Below are 22867 nucleotides of genomic sequence, written 5' to 3'. Positions count from 1 at the left end.
AGAAAGGGAAGAAGCAGAGATAACAGATTTTTCTTTTTACTTTATTTTTTACTTTTTTTTTTAAAACCTTACCTTCCGTCTTGGAGCCTATTGACTCCAAGGCAGAAGAGTGGTAAGGGATAGGCAATGGGGGTTAAGTGACTCGCCCAGGGTCACACAGGTGGGAAGTGTCTGAGGGAAGATTTGAACCTAGGACCTCCCGTCTCTAGGCCTAGGCTCTCAATCCACTCAGCTACCCAGCTGCCCCTGAGGACAAATTTCTGGAATGGATCTCTGGGTGTTTTGTATTGTTTCTGCTTTTGTCATTTACATTTGGAGTAACGAGTATGATTGGAATGCACCATTTTGGCTGTGAGATTAGTTTATTAGATTAGAATGAAGCATCTTCTTAGCAGGGCTCTTTGCAATAAGAACTTTTTTCTAGCCCCTAAACATGACAGTCCTGATTCTTTGTACATTTGCTGATGCTGTAACAAGGATCTCTAACTTTAATAGTGAGGGAATCTCCTCTACCAACATAAATCACAACCCATCTACAACCTGGGAGATGAGTCTTAGGGTTACCTCACAGTCAGAAAGATGAGTGCCTTACTCAGGTCTCACACTTGTAAGTAGCTCTGGGTGGTACAGTGATCAGAACATCAGGCAGGAAAAGACAGGATTTCAAATTTGGCTTCAGACACATAATAGTTGTAGAAGTGTACAAGTCACTTAACCTCTTTCTCTTAGGTTCCTCATCTCTAAAATGGAGATAATAATGGCCTCTATCTATTGCCTAGTGTTTTTGTGAAAACAGGAATGTGTTTGTAAAATATTTTGGAAATCTTTCAGGACTTTATAAATGCTAGCAATTTATTATAAACTATTATTAAGTGTCAGAATTTGAACCTAAGTCTTTATGACTCCAACTTAATCATTTAATCCTCCACACAGTTTAGAAATGCTGCTACATAATATTAGACCAACAATAGATCCAAATGAGAGACTTCTTGGACTAGCCCAGTGATGGGCAAACTTTTTAAAGAGGGGGCCAAAGGAAAGGAAATGCTCATCTATCAGCCTGTTTCTAAGGCAACTCTTTCGAAGTTTCATTGTATTGTATCCTACTCGTATTTGTCAGACTAGGAATAATGTCGCACAGCTAGATAGAATATTTCAGGCCTCCCCCCTCCTCTCCATCTGGTCCATGGCCCATCACTGGACTAGCCTAATGAAAAAATTCCTCCAGAGAGTTCTAGGCAGATGCTATGGTTTAGTTCTCAGGAGAAGGGCCAGATACCAAGGAACTCTCATGTTGGTAGTTTCTTAGTCTCTCTATCCCTAGCTCTCTAGAGAATGAAATTAGTAATGGGAAAGGACTTTAAAATACTCTGTAAAAGTGAAGCCATTGAAAAGTATTGTCCTAAATCCCTGGGACCCAAAGATAAAGTCATTAATTAATAGCACTAATTAAGCACTGGCAAAGCCTTGTACTTTTTGACTGCTGTGTAAAGTCATCAGTAAGTGTAAATAGCAGGGTTAGAACCACATCCTTTACCTGCCAAAGCCACACCTCTGTTTTTCAAACATTTTTGAAACACTGTAATTCCAGTATTGTTCTGTTGTATCACAAAAGACTCTTTAGCTAATAAGCTGTGATACTGGGTGTTCTAAACCAGCATTTGGCAGAGGAGAAAGAGCTTGGGACCAAGTCAGAAGATCTGGGTTCTACTTCTGTCTGCCACTGAGTTGCTTACCTGAGCTTGAGCTCTGTAGCTCCCTCAACTTAGGTCCCTTGTGTGTAAAATAGGGATAATCACTCCTAGTCCTTTGTTTCCTGACGCTATTGTGAGGATCCAGAAAAAGTGGAAGGACTTGTCATTATATTGTCATTACATAGATTTTTTGAAAAAATTCTTATCCTTTTCATCTCACATTCAGCTTTTCAATGAAAGAAAGAAAAGTATTTAAATAAAACCAATTGACATAGCGACCATCTCTGACTATACTGTATTCCATGCCTTGTTCCATAATTTAAAAAGATATTCTTTCCTTGAAAGAAAAATTGTTACATCACTTAATCCATGTGGATTCTTCTATTGTGGGAATGTTTGTGGATTAGAAATAAAATGTAATTATATTCTTATACTAGATTTATTTTTTAAGCCCATACCTCTGTCCTAGTATCAGTTCTAAGACAGAATAATAGCCAGGGCTAAGCAGTCAGGGTTAAGTGGCTTGCTCAGGATCACATAGTGTAGAGAACTATTAATTAAGAGCTCATTAGGAAATAGTTAGGTAGCATGAGTTATTGATAGATGCATAAGAGAGTTATAAGTTAGGTTTCTTTAAAAAATCTGAATGGAATCTCAGATAGATTTATGGGTAAGAGAGAATTTTCCAGAGTACTTCGTGAGACCAGTTACCCAACTGACTTTGACTTTTTGGGCTGATCCTGTTCTGAAAGGAGGTCCTAAGAGTTGCTCAGTAAGATTGGGGGAGATCTCAGTATTTTTCATATCTAAAGGTTAATCTAAAAGACCTGACAAGTGAGGAGATTGTTGGGTGAAACATCAGTGCAAGCCCCAGCAGTTTTACTGTGTAAGTGGAAAGAGGCTGTGGATAGTCAAAGCTGTTTGTTCATCTACACAGCAAGGAAGAGAGAGAGACCTAACTTATTTCTCTTGTGTATACTTTAGATTTGGGTAGATAGATTAAGGTTTTGAGGGATTTAGATAAAATAAGAGAGAGTAGCCTCAACTCTATTTGGGGAAGAAGATCTTTGCAGATCAGATTTTGGTTGGACCAGAGTAAGAATTATTAGCTTAGGCACTTATATATTATAAGAATTTCTTTTCTACTTGTTTCCTTTTATTATCCCTTTCATTCGTTTTTTTTTAACCTATAAGAAAAATATATTTTATATAGCTGGCTGAGTTGAGATTCTTAGGCTGCTCTGAGAAGCCATTTTTCTCAGTCACACCAACAGCCTGTCCACACAGGACAAAGTTCTTGGTGTTACCATACTATACCAATAATCAATAAGGGTTAGAAAACCCTTATAACAATATGTAGGAAGTATCTGAAGCCAGAATCAAACCCAGATCCTCCCAATTCCAGACCTAGTATTCCACTGTGCCACTTAGCTGCCCCAACTAGATTTATTTTAACTCTTTTTAGTTAGGAATTGGGAAAGGAAATTGAATATATCTTCTAAATTCTTTTCCAGGATGAAACTGTTACAATTGAAACTGTCTTTCCATTTGACGTTGCTGTTAAATTTGTCTCTACAAAGGTATGTGCATCCAAAGCTTGTTGGATATCAAATATATAAGAACCAAATTACTCTCAGAAATCCTAACAGATCTCTCTTTGTTGTGGCAGTTTGAGCATTTAGAAAGGGTTTATGCAGACATACCCTTTCTGTTGATGACGGACATTTTAAGTGCCTCACCTTGGGCTCTCACCCTTGTATCTAGCCAGTTACAGCTTGCTTCTTCCATGATTCCAGTGGATCATCTGCAGTCCCATGTGGAGAAAGGTGAGCTTTCAATCAATTCTGGCTAATTTAAATATTAAGAGATAGTAGAGACTTGAAAATAAAATTTAGCTCTACATAGAAATTTTCAGTGTTATAGAATTTTAGAATTAAGTTAATGAGAACAAATTCATAATTAAAACTGAGCATCAATAATAATTTGTCAAATTGTGCCTTGCTCTATTTGATTATAAATGATGTATTTTTTTGAGTGGCAAAATTAAAAATCTAAGGAATGTTTTTTAAACTATGTAAATTAAAATGGTTCATGTATTTGAAACACACTTAGAATGTGGGCATTAAAATTACTGGTAGAGTTTTAGATGCTTGGATGCTGAACATACACTAAAAGTTTTCTGATTTGGATAGTCTATTCACTTCCACTTTTAGGATTCATACAAACTGGTGTGCCCTCCATCCCTCTCTTTTTTTTAAACCCTTACTTTCCATCTTAGAATCAATACTGTGTATTGGTTCCCAAATGGAGGAGCAGTAAGAGCTAAGCAATGGGGAATAAGTGACTTGCCCAAGTAACCACAGCTAGGAAGTATCTGAGGCCAGATTTGAACCCAGCCCTCCTGTTTCTAGGCCTGACTTCCTATTCCCTGAGCCACCTAGCTGCCTGCACGCACTTCCCCCCTTTTAAAAAATGTTATTTTGTTAAATGTTTCCTAATTTTAAAATTTGCATTAATTTTTTTTTCATTTTGAGTTTCAAATTCTCTCCTCTCCCACCTTACTCATTTTTTGAGAAGGCAAGCACTATGATATAGATTATATATGTGAATTATACAAAGCATATTTTCATATTAGCTGTATTGCAAATGAAGACACATGAAAATAATAAGAAAAATAAAGGTAAAAAAGGTATGCTTCAGGCTGTACCCAGAGAACATCAGTTCTCTCTCTAGAGGTAGATAGCATTTTTCATCATGGATCCTTCAGAATTGTCTTGGATCATTACTTTGATCAGAATAGCTAAGTCACAGTGAAAATATTGCTGTTATTGTGTACAGTGTTCTCCTAGTTCTACTCACTTCTATTTGCATCAGTGCATACAAGTTTGCCCAGATTTTTCTGAAATTGTTCCTTTTGTCATTTCTTTTGGCCCAATAATATTCCAATGTTCTCTTTTTTCAACATTTTTTCTAGCATTTGTCATTTTCTTTTTCTGTCATGCAAGCCAGGCTGATAAGTATGAGGTGGTACCTGAGTTGTATTAATTTGCTTTTCTCTAATCATTAGTTATTTAGAGCAGTTTTTCATGTATCTATAGATGACTTTTATTTCTTCTTCTGAAAACTACTTGCCCACATCCTTTGAAACTAGTTCTCTTTTTAACAAATCCCTTTTCCTCTCTGCAGGAATTTCTAATACGTTTATCCATTAGACTTAGCATTTATACCACAACAATTTAAAAAATTATTGATATGATTTTTGTTTTTTTATACCAGCCATTTTCCTATATACATTTTCTAATCAAACCCTGCCTCATAACAAAGAAAAAAAGTGAATCAAAACCAACTAAAATAACTCCATAATATGATACATCACTCTCTTTTGTCTCCAGTCACTCTACATTTTTTCATCGTTGTTTCCCTGGACCAGGATTGATCATTGCAATTCATCTAAATTCATATACCTTTTTATCAGGGTTTGTTCAGTCTTTCCCTGACTGGTGGGAAACCTATTTTGCTTTAGTTTTTATTTTGCTACCAATGCTTATAAATATTCTTGTACCACAACTAAGTGATTCAGTGATAAATCCTAGATCTAGAGTCAAGAGAATCTGAATTCAAATACTTCCTCAAATACTTATTTGCTCTGTAACCCTGGGTAAGTTACTTTCTATCTGCCTCAATTTCCTCATCTATAAATAGGAATAATAGTACCTACCCTCCCAAGTTTGTAGTGAGGATAAATGAGATAATGTTCATAAAGTGTTTTTCAAAATTAAAGAGTTATATAAGTGTTGGCTATTATTATTTTTAGAAGTAGTACACATGAGACTTGATGTCTTTTGATATGTTTACGGTTTGTGCTCAATAGTGAAATTTCTGGGTTACAGGGTATGAATAGTTTTTATCAACATTTGTTGCTTAATTCCAGTCTACCAGAATTGGGCAGTTTCACTGCTTCATTAGCAGTGTTTTATACCTGTCCCTTCTAGCATTAATTATTTCCATTTTTCATCACCTTGTCTTTTTTAGGAGTGTGAGGTTATTGTTTTTAATTTGGATTTTCCTGATTATTAATGATACGGAGCATTTTTTTGTAGTTGTTAAGTTGCATTTCTTCTTTTGAAAATTGCCTCTTCATAACTTTTGACAACTTGTTTTTAAGGAAATGGCTCTCATTCTCAAATATTTATCTCAATTCATTATTTAACTCTAATATCAGACCATTATCAGAAAACTATTTGGTGCAAGAATTTTTGTTCTATTGATTTTGTTCATATAAATTTTTTTTAATTGTGTTAAGTCGTCTACGTAGTTTTTGGTATCTTTTCTACTTATTTGTTAAGGATTCTTTCCCTCACTATAGTTGTAAAAGGAACCTCTTTCCGTTCTTTTCCAATTTAACTATAAAACTTTGTATATTTATTTCTGTGTATTATACAGCTATTTATCCTATTAGAACTTGTTATGAGTTATTTTGTTGTTCAGACTTTTTTTTTTCAGTTATGTCTGGCTCTTCATGACCGACCCAATCAATAAAGAATTGGAGTGGTTTGCCATTTCCTTCTCCAGCTCATTTTCTAGATGAGAAAATTGAGGCAAAATAGAGTTAAGTGACTTGCTCAGGGTTCCATAGCTAGTGTTTGAGGCCCAGTCTTGAATTTAGATTTTTCCTGTCTCCAGGCCTGGCCAAGCTGCTCATTATAATAGCTAGCATTCAAATAGTGCTTTAATGTTTAAAAGTGCTTTACTTATTTATTTAATCTTCACTAAAGCCCTATGAAGTAAGTACTCATTTTATAGATGAAGAAACTAAAAACGTTAAGTGATTTGCCTTTGGTTACACAGCTAATAAGTGTCTGAAGTAAGATTTGAATTCACATCTTGGTTCCAAGACTAGCACTCTGTCTCTGCTGTGCCATCTAGCTACCGCTTATAATACATGTACAATTGTAGTATATAATGGCTCCTAACATTTCTTACTGTTCTGGACTAAAATTTTTTATGAAAATCTGACAGTTCCATTCAAAATGATTAAGAAGAATCTTGCTTGATAGTTGTCTTACAGACCGGTGAAAGCGCCAGTGAATGTTTCTGTCTTCAGTGCCCATCGGTTGGAAATGTTGAAGGTGGAGTACCCACTGGACATTATGTTATCTCCTGGAAGAGGTAAAACTTAGAAAATCTTATCCTTTCCTCAACCACATTGAATTTCTTAAGCATTCTTTATTACTTACCATTTTCACTGACCATATGGGATCTTATGGTACATTGGGTAGCAAGTAATAGAAGAAAATATATGTAAACGTTATCTCCCTTAAAGATATGAAAACACGTATAGCAAAATGAGTGCTTAATTTTTATTTGTGTCAGTCTAGGTTTGGCTTTACCAAAAATTTCATCTCTTCTCCTTTCTTCACTCCTTTCCCTCTCCCACAAAAGCCCCTTCCTCCCCCCAACTTGCCTCAAAAAGTTATATAATACAGATGTTATGTTTAAAAATGATATAGATTGATATTAAGAGAAGTATGAATATTTTAATTAAGGCCATGTTGGTAAAATATAAGATGACCATGCGCCTGCTAAGATCTAATTCAAATTCCCCACCATACCTTCTCTCCAGCTCTCCCTCGTGCCAAGAGAAAGTCCCAATCAAGTCCTTTCTATTTAAGCTACGCTTTATGTTCGCTCACGTCATCATGTAAGACCAGAAACCCATTGAATCATGGGAAATGTAGTTTCCAAGTCCCCCAAAAGTCCACAGGAAGTTTGTCATATATCTAAATATTTAGAACTCAAATGAACCCCAAATACCTCTCCTCTCAATGGAACCCCAAAAATTCCAAATAACACATAGAATTGCATTTTTTTATCATGGGAAACAAGACCTGTCTCTAATGTGACTTTTTCTCACTTCTAATTTAAAATATCCTCTGTGTAGAATTATATTTTCATATTTGTTTTAACCTATAACTAATAGCAATAAACCCAGAATAGCATTTTAGAGGTATAGTTTGACTATGGTGTGGTATTTACTCTGGTTCCTGCTATATATACACATGAGTATTTTTTGATAAATATAGAGAGTTGAGATGAGACTTTTTTCTTAATCTGTTAGGTTTTTGTAAGTCAGAGAGAAGATATAACATATTTTCATAGTAATACTTTGTACTTTGAAATGATAGTTTGAGAATGAGTAAGATTAGAGTTATTTTGAACTATTTAGAAAGCATTCTTTATACTATTAGGCTTAACATTTTCTATTCTAAGATTTCTTTTTTTAAAAATGGAATATTAATTTTGCATGGGACAAAGCTTCTGCTCCATTAAATTTATTTTCCTTAATTAACCTAAACAATAATACTAATTTTTTTTCTTGGAAATCAGTTAAAGAGGAGAGGGGTGACCCAAAAGCTTTCTGATTTGTTCTTGTGTTAATAACATTACAAGTGAATTGTGAATCAAACTTACAAAGTGCCTTTTTCCTCACTTCTTTTCATCAGGACTTCAGCCATAGAAAATGTCCCTGTCATCAACACTGTCATTACCCTGCCACATGTGATTGTAGAAAGTATCCCACTCCATGTGAATACAGGTAACAGGAATGTGAATTTCACTTGGATGAGAAATTTTAATTATCATTACCACACGTGGATGCATTTGTAACTTTCAAGTACACAAGAACTTAGTTTTTGTTTACAAGTTCTTAATCATATCTAAAGAGCCAGTGTGTCTTAGTGCCTAGAGCCCCAGCCTTAGTCAGGAAGCCATGGATTCAATTCTACCTTTGACTTCCTAACTTTATGAGGTGGGCAAGTCACTCAACCTCTTAGAGCCCTAGGCAGGTCTCTAAGCTTTACATTTTAGAGGGTTATTGATTATGTTTCCCCAAACCAATGAAATCAACTCTAGACATCCCCACTCCTTCCAGAGTTTCAATAAGCATTAAAGATTCAGAGAGAGAGAGAGATGGTAGGTTGCTTTCTTATTCCTTTATAACTACTTCAGACAAAAGAGTTTTTGAAATGGTTTTTAGAATCAGTGAACAAGCATTTAATTATCAGGTACTATGCTGAACATTCAGATTACAAAAACAAAAGTGAAACATTCTACCCTCAAGAAACTGTCTAAGGAGGGAAACAACATGTACACATATAAGTATTTATTGAATATCTATACAAAGTGAGTACAAGACAGTTTGGGAAGGAAGGGGACAAGATTTGTTCTCCAAATAAGCAATTTACTTATTTCTTGAGGAAACAAAAATGCCACTTATTAAGTTACAAGAGGAACTGGAGAGGTTAGTGGATATTGATAGGGTAATTTGGAAGGTAATTTCTCTAACAAAAAATAAAACCTTTTTCTTCTCTAAAGATCTCCCATCCTTTGGTCGTGTTAGAGAATCATTACCTGTCAAGTATCATCTACAGAATAAGACCAGCTTAGTTCAAGATGTAGAAATTTCTGTGGAACCCAGTGATGCCTTCATGTTCTCAGGTCTCAAACAGGTACAATATATTGCTTTCCTACATAAAGCCTGTAAGAAGTCTTGTAATCAGGAATTTGTATACTTATGTAAATACACTAATAGGCCACATTCTTTGAATTATTTTATTAAAATTGTTCACTTGAGACTATATTAAAGTGTACATTTGTTACATAAGTCAAGAAAACACAGCAAACTTCCTCTCAAGACATAACAAATGATAGTCATCTTCATATTATCAAAGTCAGATTAGTATCGATTTCATGGTTCCCACAAAGTGAGTATAGTTCATATATCTTGCCAAAAAGTGTAGACCAAATTGATAGCAAATATGTACTGACAGAATTTACAGATATAAAAAAAATATAGATACAACAAATACCAAAATATACACTTATATCTAGCTTGTCATCATGCATTCATAAATTTTACTTTATATATCCATGCTGCATACATTAGCTCCATATGTATGATATATAAATATATATATAAAATAAGATTTTGGTTCAACATAGGAAAAATTATATAGAGCCTCATGTTCTCAGTCTTAAGTAGGCATTAGCTACCTAATAATAGATCTTTAAAGTATTTCCTTTGGAACAATCCAATTTATCCACCAGTTATTATTTAGAGTGACAAAGTATATGCTTTATAATATATTCATAATGTGTCAGAAGGTATCAAATCTGAGAAAATTAGATTAGGTCCACAATTACTTCTCTGTACAAATGGAGGAGAGCGGAGGTTCGAATAATGTAGGACAGCTCATAAATATCTTAGATTTGTTTTTGCCCTCTTCCTAAAGTTAACAAGACAGATATATAAATGTAAACACTCGAACACATGTACATTTACTCTTTACCTACTCTCAACATTATCCTCTTTGTTTTATAGCTTAGGATCCAAATGAATTATTATCTGTAGATAAGTAAATATTGGCTGAATATACATATGCCACAAATGTGTGTATGCATGGTTATCTTTGCAATTTTTTTAATCATTTAGATTAGATTACGTATCCTACCTGGCACAGAGCAAGAAATGTTATACAACTTCTACCCTTTGATGGCTGGATACCAGCAGCTGCCATCACTCAACATCAACTTGCTCCGGTTCCCTAACTTCACCAATCAACTGCTCAGACGTTTTATACCTACTTACATTTTTGTAAAGGTAAGGAGATAGTAGAAATTGTTTGGTTTTACTTTATTGTCTTTTCATTTCACATTAGTTATGCTTCAACAATGATATTAAGCTGGGATTAGATTAATTTTAATAGTTTTCATCAATTTTCATGCAACAAACATTTCTAAACTGCCAGCTATTTGCAAGGCACTGTTCTAGGTAAACATGGGGCCATGATATAAAGTTTGAATAAGAAATGATCTCTACCCTAAAGTGCTTACCATCTCACAGAGGAGATATGGCATGAGCAGAATTGGTATTAAATGAGAGATTAGAGTTACAGAACAAAACTTAGGAAACAGAAGCTTAGTGGATTGCAAGTTAAATATGAGTCAATAATGTGGAATGACAACCAAGAAAGTAAATGCAATTTTGGGCTAAAATTAAGAGATGTATAAAACATTGTGATTGTACAATGGATAGAATACTGGGCCTAAAGTCAGGAAGATTCATCTTCTTGAGTTCAAATCTGGCCTTGGACACTAGAACCTGGATCCTGGGCAAGTTATTGAACACTGTTTGCTTCAGTTTCCTCATCTGTAAAATGAGCTGGAAAAGGAAATAGCAAATTACTTAAGTGTTTTTGTCAAAAATATTCCACATGGGATCACCAAGAGTTGAACAGGACATCTCAGCAACAAAAATCATAATTTAGGGGGCATATAGGTAAATCAATGTACCAAGAATGTACCAAGAGCCAGGCCTAGAGACAAGTGGTCCTGGGTTCAAATATGACCTCAGACACTAACTAGCTGTTTTACCTTGGGCAAGTCACTTTACCCCCATTGCCTAGTTTTTTATTGCTCTTATGCCTTGAAACCAATACTTAGTGTATTGATTCTAAAATGGAAGGTAGAAGTTTAAGGGGGAAAAAATGGAGGTATAATTCCCAGTTCCTCTAGAGGTAGAACCATATCTGGAATATTTGGTTCATTTTTGGGCTCCACATTTTGGGAAGGACTATAATGTCCAGCTAGAGAATGTCCAAAAGAAGACTATCCAAGATATTGAAGAGGGTTAAATTCAAGCCATGTAATAATCAGTTGAAGAAACTAAGGATATTTTACCTGAAAAGATAAGACTAGAGTGGGGAGGGGGTGATCTCTTCAAGTGTTTGAGGGCCAGCATGTGGAAGAGAGACTTGTTCTGCCTGGTCATTGAGGCCAACACTAAGTGTTGGGTAGAAACTGCAGAGAATCAGGTTTAGGCTAGATATCATGAGGATTTTCTAAAAATTAGAGCTATCCAGCAGTTAAATGGGCTATCTGACCACATAGTAGGTTCATCCTCACTGAGGTCTTTCATCAAAGCCTGGATGAATTCTAATTAGTTGTATTATAAATGGGATTCTTCCTCACTTGCAGATTGAATTCGTTGGTCACTACCAACCTGGGAACCTGGGAAAATACTAGGTGATGTCTGGGGGAGAATGCCATAATCCATGAGAAGATAGAGAGAGATCCTAGTGGGAAAATGGACATTTTAGCTGGGTTTTGAACAAGTGAATGGAATTCATTAAGGCAAAGACAATTCTGGGCATAGGAAACATGGGAGCAAAGCCATGGATGCAGGGGAGAGCAGACACAAGAGCTTCACAGAAAGGTGCCCCAGGAGAAACAGGCACTCCCACAATGTCTTGGGCTTCACGTGCTGTGCAGACAAGGCCACACTTTACTTGCTTTGGTAGGTCGGGGTGGAGGAGGGCCAAAGACTTGTGAAGAGAGAAGTGACAGGGTCAGATCTGTGCTCAAGAAGTTCTTTTGGCAGGGGTGCAAAGAATGGATTGGAGAAGAGAAGCAGGGTGGAGAGGGAAGAACTACAAGATCTGGTCTAGGCCTGCTCTGAATAGGGGCAGCCAGGAGAGAATGAAAGGGCAGAAGTGAGAAATGACGCCAAAATGACTAATAGGACTTGGCAATTGGTTGTTTTTGAGAAATGAGGAAGAGAAGAATCAAAAGATCAACAGCATGATAGTCTAGGTGAATCCGTGGTAACACAAACAAATAGAACCACAAAGGAGACACAGGCAAGAAAGGAAAAAGGAGAAAGAGCTAGTTTGGGACATATGAGTTTTGGATGTGTGGATGGATCATCCAGGTAGAGATACCTTAGACAGTAGAAATGCAGATCTCTGCTCAGGAGTCGGGGGATAGTGCTAAGAATTTGGGGATCACAAAAGGCAGTGGCTGGTGTCATGCAGATGCATTAGTTTGATAAGGGAACAAGTGCAGAGAGTAAAGACAAGACCAGGGAGACACCCTTAGGGAATACTCATGTTGAGAAATGTGGAGAATTTGGAGCTATGAGAGAGAGAAAATGCAAAGAACAGTATTAGAACCAAGAAGGTATGTTGTCTCTGAAGTTGAGGGATGTGTACAATCATCAAGATCAGTAAGGATGAAGAATTTCAAAGGGCCACTGTATATGGAAATTAGGTCTTTAGTAGTGTGCTTAGAGCATTCTAGTAAGAGAGGAAGGATGAGTAGAAGCCAGATTTCAAAAGGTTGAATAGAGAGTAGTGAGAAAATAAGGCATCATTTTGTAACTTTTTTTTTTTCAGTATCTTCAGTAGTAAAGAAGAGTTGAAAGATGAGATGGTAAGTGTATGGAATAGAAAAGTCAAGAGAAGAGTTTATTTGGATCAGGGATTTGAATATAAATAAATCTGTAGACAAATGGCAAGAAGCCACTGACAAAGGGGACATGATGACACACAGGAGGGAGAGGACTCTTGGAGCAAAGTCTGGTGGGAGCTGAGAGGAAATGGGATCAAAGGCACAGTGAGTAGGATTAGCATTGATGAGTAGGGGAGAGAATTCATCTCTAACCAAAGGGAAGCAAAAAAGAAGCAAGCAATCATGTTTAGAAGTTAGGAGAAATGGAGGAAGAGACTATGGTGCTCATGTCCAATGACAAAACTTTAATCTTTTCAGTGGAAGAGGAAGCCTTGCCATCCACTGCTAGGATGAGCGGTGGGTAGAGTGGAATGAGAATGAAGTCTCTACATTTTTCTTCCCCTGACTAGAATAATCATAATTCTATAATTTTATAGCACTTTAAAAATTTATAATATACATTTTTCACATTGTGTGATCCATTTTGCAGAAGAGGAAGTTGAGGTCGCGCATCTAGTATGTGGCAGATTTCTGCATCATGTAATGTAGTACTTGACCCTTTTTTCTACCTTTTCTGGTAAAACTACTCTCAGCTTCTCAAGAGCAGAAAATACTTTTCACTTTGAGTAATATAGGGGAAAGGGCAGCTAGAGAACACAGTGGATAGAGGACCAAGCCTAGAATTGTGAGGACCTGGGTTCAGGCCTGACCTCAAGACACTTAACCCCATTTGCCCTTCTGTCTTAGAGTTTAGTTAGTAAGTAAGGGTTTAAAATTTAGAATAAGATTTAAATAATAATAATACAAAGGACAGAAATATTTAGGCTTTTCTTATCATTATTCTTTCTCTAAAGCTGCTATCTACTAGTAACTTAGGTTTGATCTAAATCAGGAGACTTGACCTTTTTTGTGTTATAGACCTGTTTGGCAGTCTGATGCAGCCTGTAGATGCCTTCTCAGAATAATGTTCATTTTTAAAATAATAATAATCACAAGAAATGCTAAATTTTGGTTTTGAAAGTAAAAATGTATTTTTCCCCATCAGAGTTCACAGATCTTCTGAAATCTATCTATGTACCCTAAATCAAGAGCCCCTGATTTAGAGGGAGCCCCAAAATGTGACCCCAGAATATTGCCAATAAAGAAAAGGGAGTCTTTCCATTGACTCTTCCAGTTTTTCTCATCACCAGAGGGGCGGGGTAGGATATACTTGTACTAACAAGCAAACCCACCTAGGATGTTCCTTTCAGTGTGCTCACTCAGCTCCAGGAGATGAGCCCGTCTTCTGTTCTCAGTAGATGACAGAGACTCCCAACATTCGAAGTTATAACATCTGTAGGAGATCCTAGAAAGCACATTGTACTTAGAGGTCAGACACTTAGTTTTTCTGTCTCAGCACTGACATGGGATAACTGTGTGGCCTAGTCAAGCAACTTCACCTTTATTATCCTGTCTCCTTGTCTATACGATGGGGATAATACTTGCTGATCTCCTAGAGGCCTTTTCCTCAGTCCTCATTCGACTTCTTTGCAGTTTTACTGTTGAGCACTCTACTTTCTTAGACTCTCCTTCTTTACTTTTTCTTGATACTGCTTTCTCCTCATTGCCCCTGATGGTCTCAGTCTCTTTTGTTAGATTGCCATTTAGGTTCCAAACTTGGTATATGTGCACCCCAGAGTTCTGTTCTCTTCTTTTCTCTTTTGATAGCCTACCTCAGTGGCTCCCATGGGTTCTGTAGTTATCTATATAGAGATTACTTCCAGGTCCACATAACCAGTTCCCATCTTTCTGCCTTCTGGATATTTTTATCTGGAAGCTCTGTTGTCATCTCCAATGGTACATTCTAAACAGAACCTCATTACCTTTCCCCTGAAACTCACCTATTATCCAGACTTCTCTGTTTCTGTTGAGGCCATCATCATCCTTCCAGTTGCTTAGGTTTGTAATCTTGGAATTATCCTTAACTTTTTCCTTTTCCTGACTTTTCACATCTAATTAGTTGTCAAGTTTTGCCAATTCTATTCTATTCAGCTGTGTTTTTCTAGCCCTTTGCTCCATTCCTAAAATCATCACCCTACTTTAAGCCCTAAGTACCTGCTGCTGCCACAGCCTCTGAAATACCTTTCTATTTCTCTCTCTCCCTCTCTCTCTCTCCCTCTCTCTCTCTCTCTCTCTCTCTCTCTCTCTCTCTCTCTCTCTCTCTCTCTCTCTCTCACACACACACACACACACACACACACACACACACACACACACACACACAAAGTCCTAGAAGCGGAAGTTATCTACCAGCTCCAAGGAAATACTCTTCCTTCTGGTCTTTTTTTTCCCACTCCTACTCCCACTTCTGTCCTCATTCAAGGGGACTTCAACATATACAATGAGATCAACTCCCACATACCTCCACAGTGTGCTCAGTTCCCATGGCCTAGCCACTCCATTTCATGCAGCTATAGATATATACCCTTCGTCTTATGTTGGCCACAAGTGGTATATTTCCTTGTTCATGAGCTCTGAGATTCCTTTACCTCATCACAGTCTTTTAGCATGCCTTCTTGTCCTTTGACTTAGGACTTAGGACCCCTAACCTTGTACTTTATTTTCACCATTGCCTCCAAGCACTCCACCTCGTTCTTTCCAGGCTGTATCACTGTCACTGGCTAAATTCTCCTTCCTTCTGTGTCTTGATCCTTTGGTGAGTCACTTAAATTTTCCAATATCCTCTTAAGTTTGAATTCTGCCCCTTTATCCTGTCTTACCAATCCCAAGCCTTGAATTATTCCCACCATCTCTTGCCTTTGCTTCTGTTCACTTACTATTGAATAGTTAGGGAAAATCACAAAACTCTTATGACTGGGGTCCACTACAAATGTTATATAATTTCAGCTGAGCCTTTATTACAGCAATGTAATGAAGGCTTTGACACCTCTGTCCACTAGCCTCCCATGGCACTTTCTGCCATCATATTCTCAGCTAAACACCTTGCCTGTACCCCACTGAAGAAAATGAGGCCATTTACCAAGAACAACTCCTCCTCATCCCATATCCCTCAGATGTCATCTCTCACATTTTTTTTTAAACCCTTACCTTCTTTCTTAGAGTCAATACTGTCTATTGGCTCCAAGGCAGAAGAGCTGTATGGGTTTAGGCAATCAGGATTAAGTGACTTGTCTGGGGTCACACAGCTAGGATGTATCTGAGGTCATATTTGAACCCCAGAACCCTCCCATCTCTAGGCCTGGCTCTTTACCCCTTGAGCCACCTAGCTGCCCCTCCCCTCCCAAAAGAGACGATCATTCTCACCAAGGCAAACCAAGTGATCCTATTCTATTGCATCTTTTCCAACAGGTTACTCTAATAATCCATCTTCTTTATTCTCTCACTGATCTACAATTTCACACTGGCTAACTGGATAATCCTCAAAGTATATCCTGGGCCTTTTATTTTTCTTCCTTCATACTGTCTCTCTTGGCAATCTCATCAGTTCCCATGAGTTCAATTATTATTACATCTATGCAAATCATTCTCAGATCCATCTGTTCATCTCTAACCTCTCTTGATCACCAGTCTCACCTCCAGATGATGTTTAGATATCTTTCATTTAAGATAACAAACTTAAATTCAACAAACTGAATTTGTTATCTTCTCCTCTCCCCCAAATCCATTCTTCCTTTCTTCCATTTGCAAATATTGAATTTAATAGAAAATTTCACATTGTAAACAGACTTAATTATCAAGAAGAGAATTTTGCTACTCACATAAAAGCTAAAATTGAGAGATACAAGTAAAAAACACAGTGTTCAAAAGTTCTGTCAGTGACATAAATCACACACAAGATTTCCTCCCCACCAAAAAATGGAACCAGCACCAGTTTCCCATTAGACACATAAAAGAAGATTAGACAGTAGGAAGGCTACAGAATGAATGGGATAAAGGTATGGCAAACCTAATGGTAGTGAAATGGTGGAAGTCCCTGTTAGAATGAGGGCAAATACATGATATGCTCTAAGGGGAATTGAGTTTCATCAAAGATATTAATTTCAGTTAAGTATATGGGGGGGGGAGGGCATAAATCTAGTCCATCCCTAATGGAGAAAGGTCCTAAAGGGCAGCAATAATACTTGATCTGTCTCTGTAGCTCCCTCAGCACCTAGTACATTGTCTATAGTAGGACTAAACTTTACTAGGCAGACTTTCAACATTCATAGCTTTGCACTCATCAATCTCCAGATTATCTCATCATTATTTATGGTCTCTACCCAATCCTGAGCCATAATCTCTTTTTATTGACTTACTGCCAATATGGAAAGCCCTTGAAGTATCCCCTGCTTCACTGCCTTTGTCTGCCTCACTTCAAATGAAACCACATTATGATCACTGAACAAAACTGGGCTTCAGTGGGGAAGCAGGTTTCCACTCCACTCTCCTAAAGCATTAGAGGGAACTTAAGGCCATCAGTGAAGCCAAAGCAGGACTGGCCACAGTAGCAAAGACCTTCATTTCCCCCCATCCTTCCCCACCAATATTTTATTCATGGAGTCATCTTAGTTTAAGTAAGGGTATGCTGTGGAAGAGAGAAGCAAGACAAGGAAAAAAAGAAAAACAGATATTTCTTCCCATCCCACCTACACTTGTCACTAATCCTATTCAGGTCCAAAGTTCCCATTTTCCCCGAGTCTGCCCTTCTACATACTACCACATAGACCTCTCCTAGAGATGTGTGTGTGTGTGTGTGTGTGTGTGTGTGTGTGTCTTTATATACTTTTTCTCTCTCCTTGTGCCTCAGGACACCTTTTTTTTAAAGTCTTACCTTCTGTCTTAGAATGAATACTATGTATTGGTGCCAAGGCAGATGAGTAGTAAGGGCTAGGCATTGGGGATTAAGTGACTTGCCCAGGGTCATACAGGTAGGAAGTGTCTGAAGTCAGATTTGAACCCAGGAACAACATCCCATCTTTAGGCCTGGCTCTCAATCCACTAGGCTATCTAGCTGCCCCCAAGGGACACTTTTTAAAATGTTTGTGTTAGTCATTTCCATGTCTACTTTCCCTTGTTTAGCAGGTAGAGCATGGCAATAGAAAACAATACATACATACTTCAGAGAAAATCAAATTATAGCACAAACATCATTTCTGTAAACTTGAGCCCTTATAGCCAATACAGTACACCCACCTACACCCATTTTCATCAAAGACAATGAGAACATTGTTTGGAATGGGCATATCTTTGATCATTGAAATACTTTTTTTCTTAAGACCTGTTCCCTCAAAGTCTGTATATCTGGGGATGGGACAAGAGGCTCTGAGGCCAGTTAGTCACTATATGGCTTCTTGGCAGGTTGGCTTTTCTCTGTTTCTTTTTTTATACTATATAGTGGTTCTACTAGCTTGTTATGAACAAGCATCAACCCTTTGAAATACTTGACAGTTTTCACTTTAAGCTCCAGTGTGGCATCTTCATCACACACGAATACTGTACGGGGATGCTGCTGGAAGGCAGACACGGTCCACATGTGACTTACCCCCTCCTCAGTGACCTTATACAGTGCAAATGCCTTTTTGGCCCCTGTAATTAAGATCATGACCTCTCTGGCATCCATGACTGTGCCTACACCCACTGTCAGAGCCAGCTTGGGGACTTTTGAAAGGTCTCCATCAAAGAACCGGGCATTGGCCAGGATAGTATCCATGGCCAGAGTTTTCACGCGCGTCCTAGACACCAGACTTGAGCCAGGCTCATTGAAGGCAATATGCCCATCGTAGCCAATACCTCCAAGAAATAGCTCAATTCCTCCAGCTGCCTTGATCTTCTCTTCATAAGCATCACATTCAGCCTGCAGATCAGCTGCATTCCCATCCAGGATGTGGGTGTTTTCAGGGTGGATGTCAATGTGCTTGAAGAGGTTGTTCCACATGAAGGAATGGTAGCTCTCAGGGTGGTCACGGGGGAGGCCCACATACTCATCCATGTTAAATGTCTTCACATACTTAAAGGACAGGTCTCCATTATTATAATACTCAATCAGTTTCTTGTAGCATTCAATAGGGGTATTCCCAGTGGGAAGTCCCAGGGTGAAATACTTGTCTGGCCCTGGGCTAAACAGGATGATTCGGTTTCTGATGTACTTGGCAGCCCATTCACAGGCCTGAGCTTTGTCGTCCAGGATGATGAGTTTCATTGTGCCTTGTCCCTAGCGCCTAGACTTCTGCAACGCCAGAGCCTGTGTGTATACGACTCTTCCTCTTGTGCTAAAATCATCCCTGACCCACTTCTTAACTTCCTGATTACTATCAGGGACACCACTCTCCTTCCAGTCCTCCAGGCTCACAACCCACATGTCATCCCTCTGCACTTACCTTTCACCTGATAACCAATCACTTCTCTCTTTGTGACATCGCTTCCTTTGTCTCCTCTGACACTGACACAGTGCAGGCTCTCATCACTTCACTTTAGGCCATCCTCACCCTATCATCATTGATCTTCCCAAAATGCCCGTCTAATCGTGTCCCCACTATTCAGTTAACTCCCATGGCCTTCTTTTATTACTGACTTATTGATTATTTTATTATTTATCATCACCTCCAAGATCACATAGAAAATGTGGTTTTGAAAACCTTTCCGAACAGCCTCCTTTTCCCCGCCTTTCCAACCTTCTTACACCTTACATCCCATCCCACGCCATGTTCTGTTCCCTTGACACTGGTCTCAAAATACTGTACCTTGGGATTCCAGGCATTTTCCCTGGTTGTCCCCAGTGTCTGGAATCTTTACTCTCCTCATCTTCATTGCCTGATTCCTTCCACTTCAAGTCCTAGCTAAAAAGTCTTTCTTGCTTCCCCTCAATGCTAGTGCCTTCCCTGCCCTTATTCTGTCTAGACTTTGTCTATAGTTTGCATTTTGTGTCTCCCATTAGATCGTGAGCTTCTTGAGGGCAGGGACTATATTGGCTTTCTTTGAATTCTCAGTACTTAGCATAGTTCCTGATGCTTAACACTTGTTGACTTTTTATTTTTTTTTAATTATTTTTTTGTTTTGAATATTTTCTCCTATTTACATATTTCATGTTCTTTCCCTCTCCCCCAAACCCCACTAACTCCTCTTAGCCGAAGCACAATTCCACTGGGTTTTACATGTATCATTGATCAAGACCTAATTCCATATTATCGATAGTTGGACTAGAGTTATTATTACCAATAATATCCCCATCAACCCATGTGTTCAAGCAGTTATTTTTCTTCTGTGTTTCTTCTCCCATGGTTCTTCCTCTGAATGTGGCTAGTTTTCTTTCTTAAATTATAAGTCCCTCAACCTTGCTCTGGATCCTTACATTGCTGCTAGTATAAAAGTCCGTTATGCTTGATTGTACCACAGTGTATTGGTCTCCGTGTACAACGTTCTCCTGGATCTGCTCCTTTCACTCTGCATCAATTCCTGGAGGTCTTTCCAGTTCACATGGTTTGTTTTTTTCTTCTTAAAGCCCCAGGGTCGCCAAGTAGAGGACACCGAAATTGCTGCTGCATAGCATCCAGACCTGACCCTGAGAATCCTTCAAGAGAAGATCCTGCACAGATTAGCAGAAAGGCTCCCCATCCCCGCCCCATTTGCTCTGATCAGACAGAAAAGTTAGAACTTTTTAAAAAATTGAATGGCCATTGTGAGTACTCTTCCAAGAAACTTGTGTTTAAAATATTTTTTCAAAATGCCCTCTTTAAATCAATTTTCACTAATATTTGAAATTTCAGTGTACTTTGGAAAAATGAAAATACTATTATTCTGGAAGTGCTAACTGTTTTGTAAAGTAATTAATATTGCATGTAGGATGTCTATGAGAAGAACTACATAAACCATAAAGTCCATCCTATAGGATTTAGTCAACACATCAAATTATATAGCAACACAGATTACCCAGACTGATGATCGTTACAGAGAAATTTCTAGAAATCTTGAAGGCAGGTTAATTCAATCTAATTTCTCCAAAGAGTATCTTTTTTTTTTTTTTTTTTGCCTGTCCCTTAAGCCAGCAGTTAGATTTTACAATAATTGGTTAATGCATGAAACATTATGGAAAAAAGAATGTTGCTGTTGTTCACTTCTGTATTATCAAATTCAAAATCAAACTTCATGTTTTGGAGCAGCATGAAACAAAAGCATCATTTCCCAAAATAAAGGTGTTGGAACATCTTTGTTTGGTCTGTGTTCAGCATACTTAGCAGTGGTATGCAGTTTCAGAAGAACTATTTAAAAAACCATATTAAATCATGTATATACAAATTGTTGAGATTTTTTTTCACCTTTAAACTTTCTACATTTTAAATTAAAACCTAGCTTTGATTTCTTAGAAATGTATTATTTAAGGTATAAGGAGAATTGTCATGAAGAGAATCAATACTGTAAATAAATAATCTGTCTTTAAAATTCACTTATGTGTACGTGCATTATTAATTTGAACTGCATCAGTGAGTTCAGCTTCCTGAAAAGAAATTTCATAAGGACCTCTCTTCATATGATAATAGTACAAATAATGCTGGACTGTGAGACAAGACTTGGGTTTTCTTGACTTTGCTACTAATTAGTGATGTGAACTTGGGTAAGATGCTTCATTTCTATAGGCTTTTGTTTCCTCACCTTTAGTGAAGTTGGACTAAATGAGATGTCTCTTTCAGCTCTAATTATTTAAGCCTAGCAATATGCATTGAGAAACAAAAGATTTCTGAATAACTGAATGGAGTTCATAAACTTAGAAACTGATATACAAGCATTCTTTACCTAAAGTCATCTTTTAATGCTCATGATGGTTTGGGAAGGTACCTTAGGTTTTCAAGACCTTTACCAAAATAGCATGTTTTCGAAAGATCCACCTTAAGGATAAGGATTTTATAGAGAAGAGTAAAATAGGTGGGGAATTTGCCTGTTTCCTTGCTTACTTTTTCTTTTTTTCATGTAAAACATATGTATGTAAAATATTTTTATTGTTTTTACCTTCCTTTTGGCATCATTCTCCTTTTGAGATATCTTGAGAATGAATCCCTTGAGTACCTTTAAAATTATTTTGTCCCTAGCTTGGAATTCTTCTGTATTTGTTCAGATTTAGCTTCTCTTTCTAACTTTTATCTTCTTATGTGCCATTGCCCTGCCTTCATGCAATATGTTATGTTCATTCTTAAGGTTGTAGAGCCTGCATGTGACACTGGCTGGCCTCACTGTAGTTACAGGTGAAAACAAAGTATTCTTTTGTATCATCCCTAAGCCAGTTCACTTTTAACCTTCAAAAAATTTGCCCAAATATTTAAATACAGTTATCTCTTCCTCATCACAGCTTTCCCCATTGTGGTTTTGATGTGTTGTGGGATCAGCATAAGAAAATAAATGGGAATTTTTTGGGGAGTTATGCAGAAGCCACAGGTGACACACAGAGGCCAGCAGACAACAGAAAATGTTTAGAAACTCAGAAATGTTAAAATAGCCTATGACCAAATATTCAACCCAAATTTTACAATAAGATACTATAGACACCCCATAAAAGAAAAAGAAAGAATTTAGACTTCTCTGGTATGAAGGGAAGGCCAAAAATTTTTACATGAACAGATCATGGGAGTGCCACACATCTAAACTCCCAGATTGTGGAAGAGATACATATACATTGAATTTGTATATAAAACTGACAATTTTAAAATCCTTAGTCATGGATTTTAGAGGTGTAAAAGAATTTAGAAGTCATCTAGACTAAGCCTTATAGGTAAGGAAACTAAGGATACAAAAGAGGAAATGAATCAAACTAGGTCAAAGAGTAGATGATACAGAGCAGAGCCAAAAATCAATCCCATGTTCCCTGACACCAACTTTCTTTTCTTTTCACACCTGGATTCTGTGTGAAGGAAATTACTTAG

At 37.5% G+C, this 22867-nt stretch overlaps 2 protein-coding genes across 2 annotated transcripts in view; one reads left to right on the top strand and one right to left on the bottom strand.

Moving 5' to 3' along the window:
- The window catches only part of TRAPPC11 (trafficking protein particle complex subunit 11), a 70734-nt gene extending 49335 nt beyond the window's left edge, over window positions 1–21399 (top strand). Inside the window, exons 24-30 of the mRNA XM_044680350.1 lie at window positions 3209–3274; window positions 3364–3520; window positions 6752–6863; window positions 8198–8289; window positions 9069–9202; window positions 10186–10353; window positions 20458–21399. Coding sequence (XP_044536285.1) covers window positions 3209–3274; window positions 3364–3520; window positions 6752–6863; window positions 8198–8289; window positions 9069–9202; window positions 10186–10353; window positions 20458–20502 — 774 coding nt within the window. The 3' untranslated portion in view covers window positions 20503–21399. The remainder of the gene's footprint in view (window positions 1–3208; window positions 3275–3363; window positions 3521–6751; window positions 6864–8197; window positions 8290–9068; window positions 9203–10185; window positions 10354–20457) is intronic.
- LOC123251163 (glucosamine-6-phosphate isomerase 1) lies at window positions 18292–19158 on the bottom strand. Its single transcript, XM_044680351.1, has one exon. The coding sequence runs from the start codon at window positions 19156–19158 to the stop codon at window positions 18292–18294; it is 867 nt and encodes a 288-aa protein (XP_044536286.1).
- Window positions 21400–22867: the final 1468 nt, after the last annotated feature.

Source organism: Gracilinanus agilis, chromosome 6 (genome assembly GCF_016433145.1).
Source record: "Gracilinanus agilis isolate LMUSP501 chromosome 6, AgileGrace, whole genome shotgun sequence".
Taxonomy (NCBI): Eukaryota; Metazoa; Chordata; class Mammalia; order Didelphimorphia; family Didelphidae; genus Gracilinanus; species Gracilinanus agilis.
Note: the sequence above shows the minus strand (reverse complement) of the source record. Positions and strands in the feature narration are given on the sequence as shown.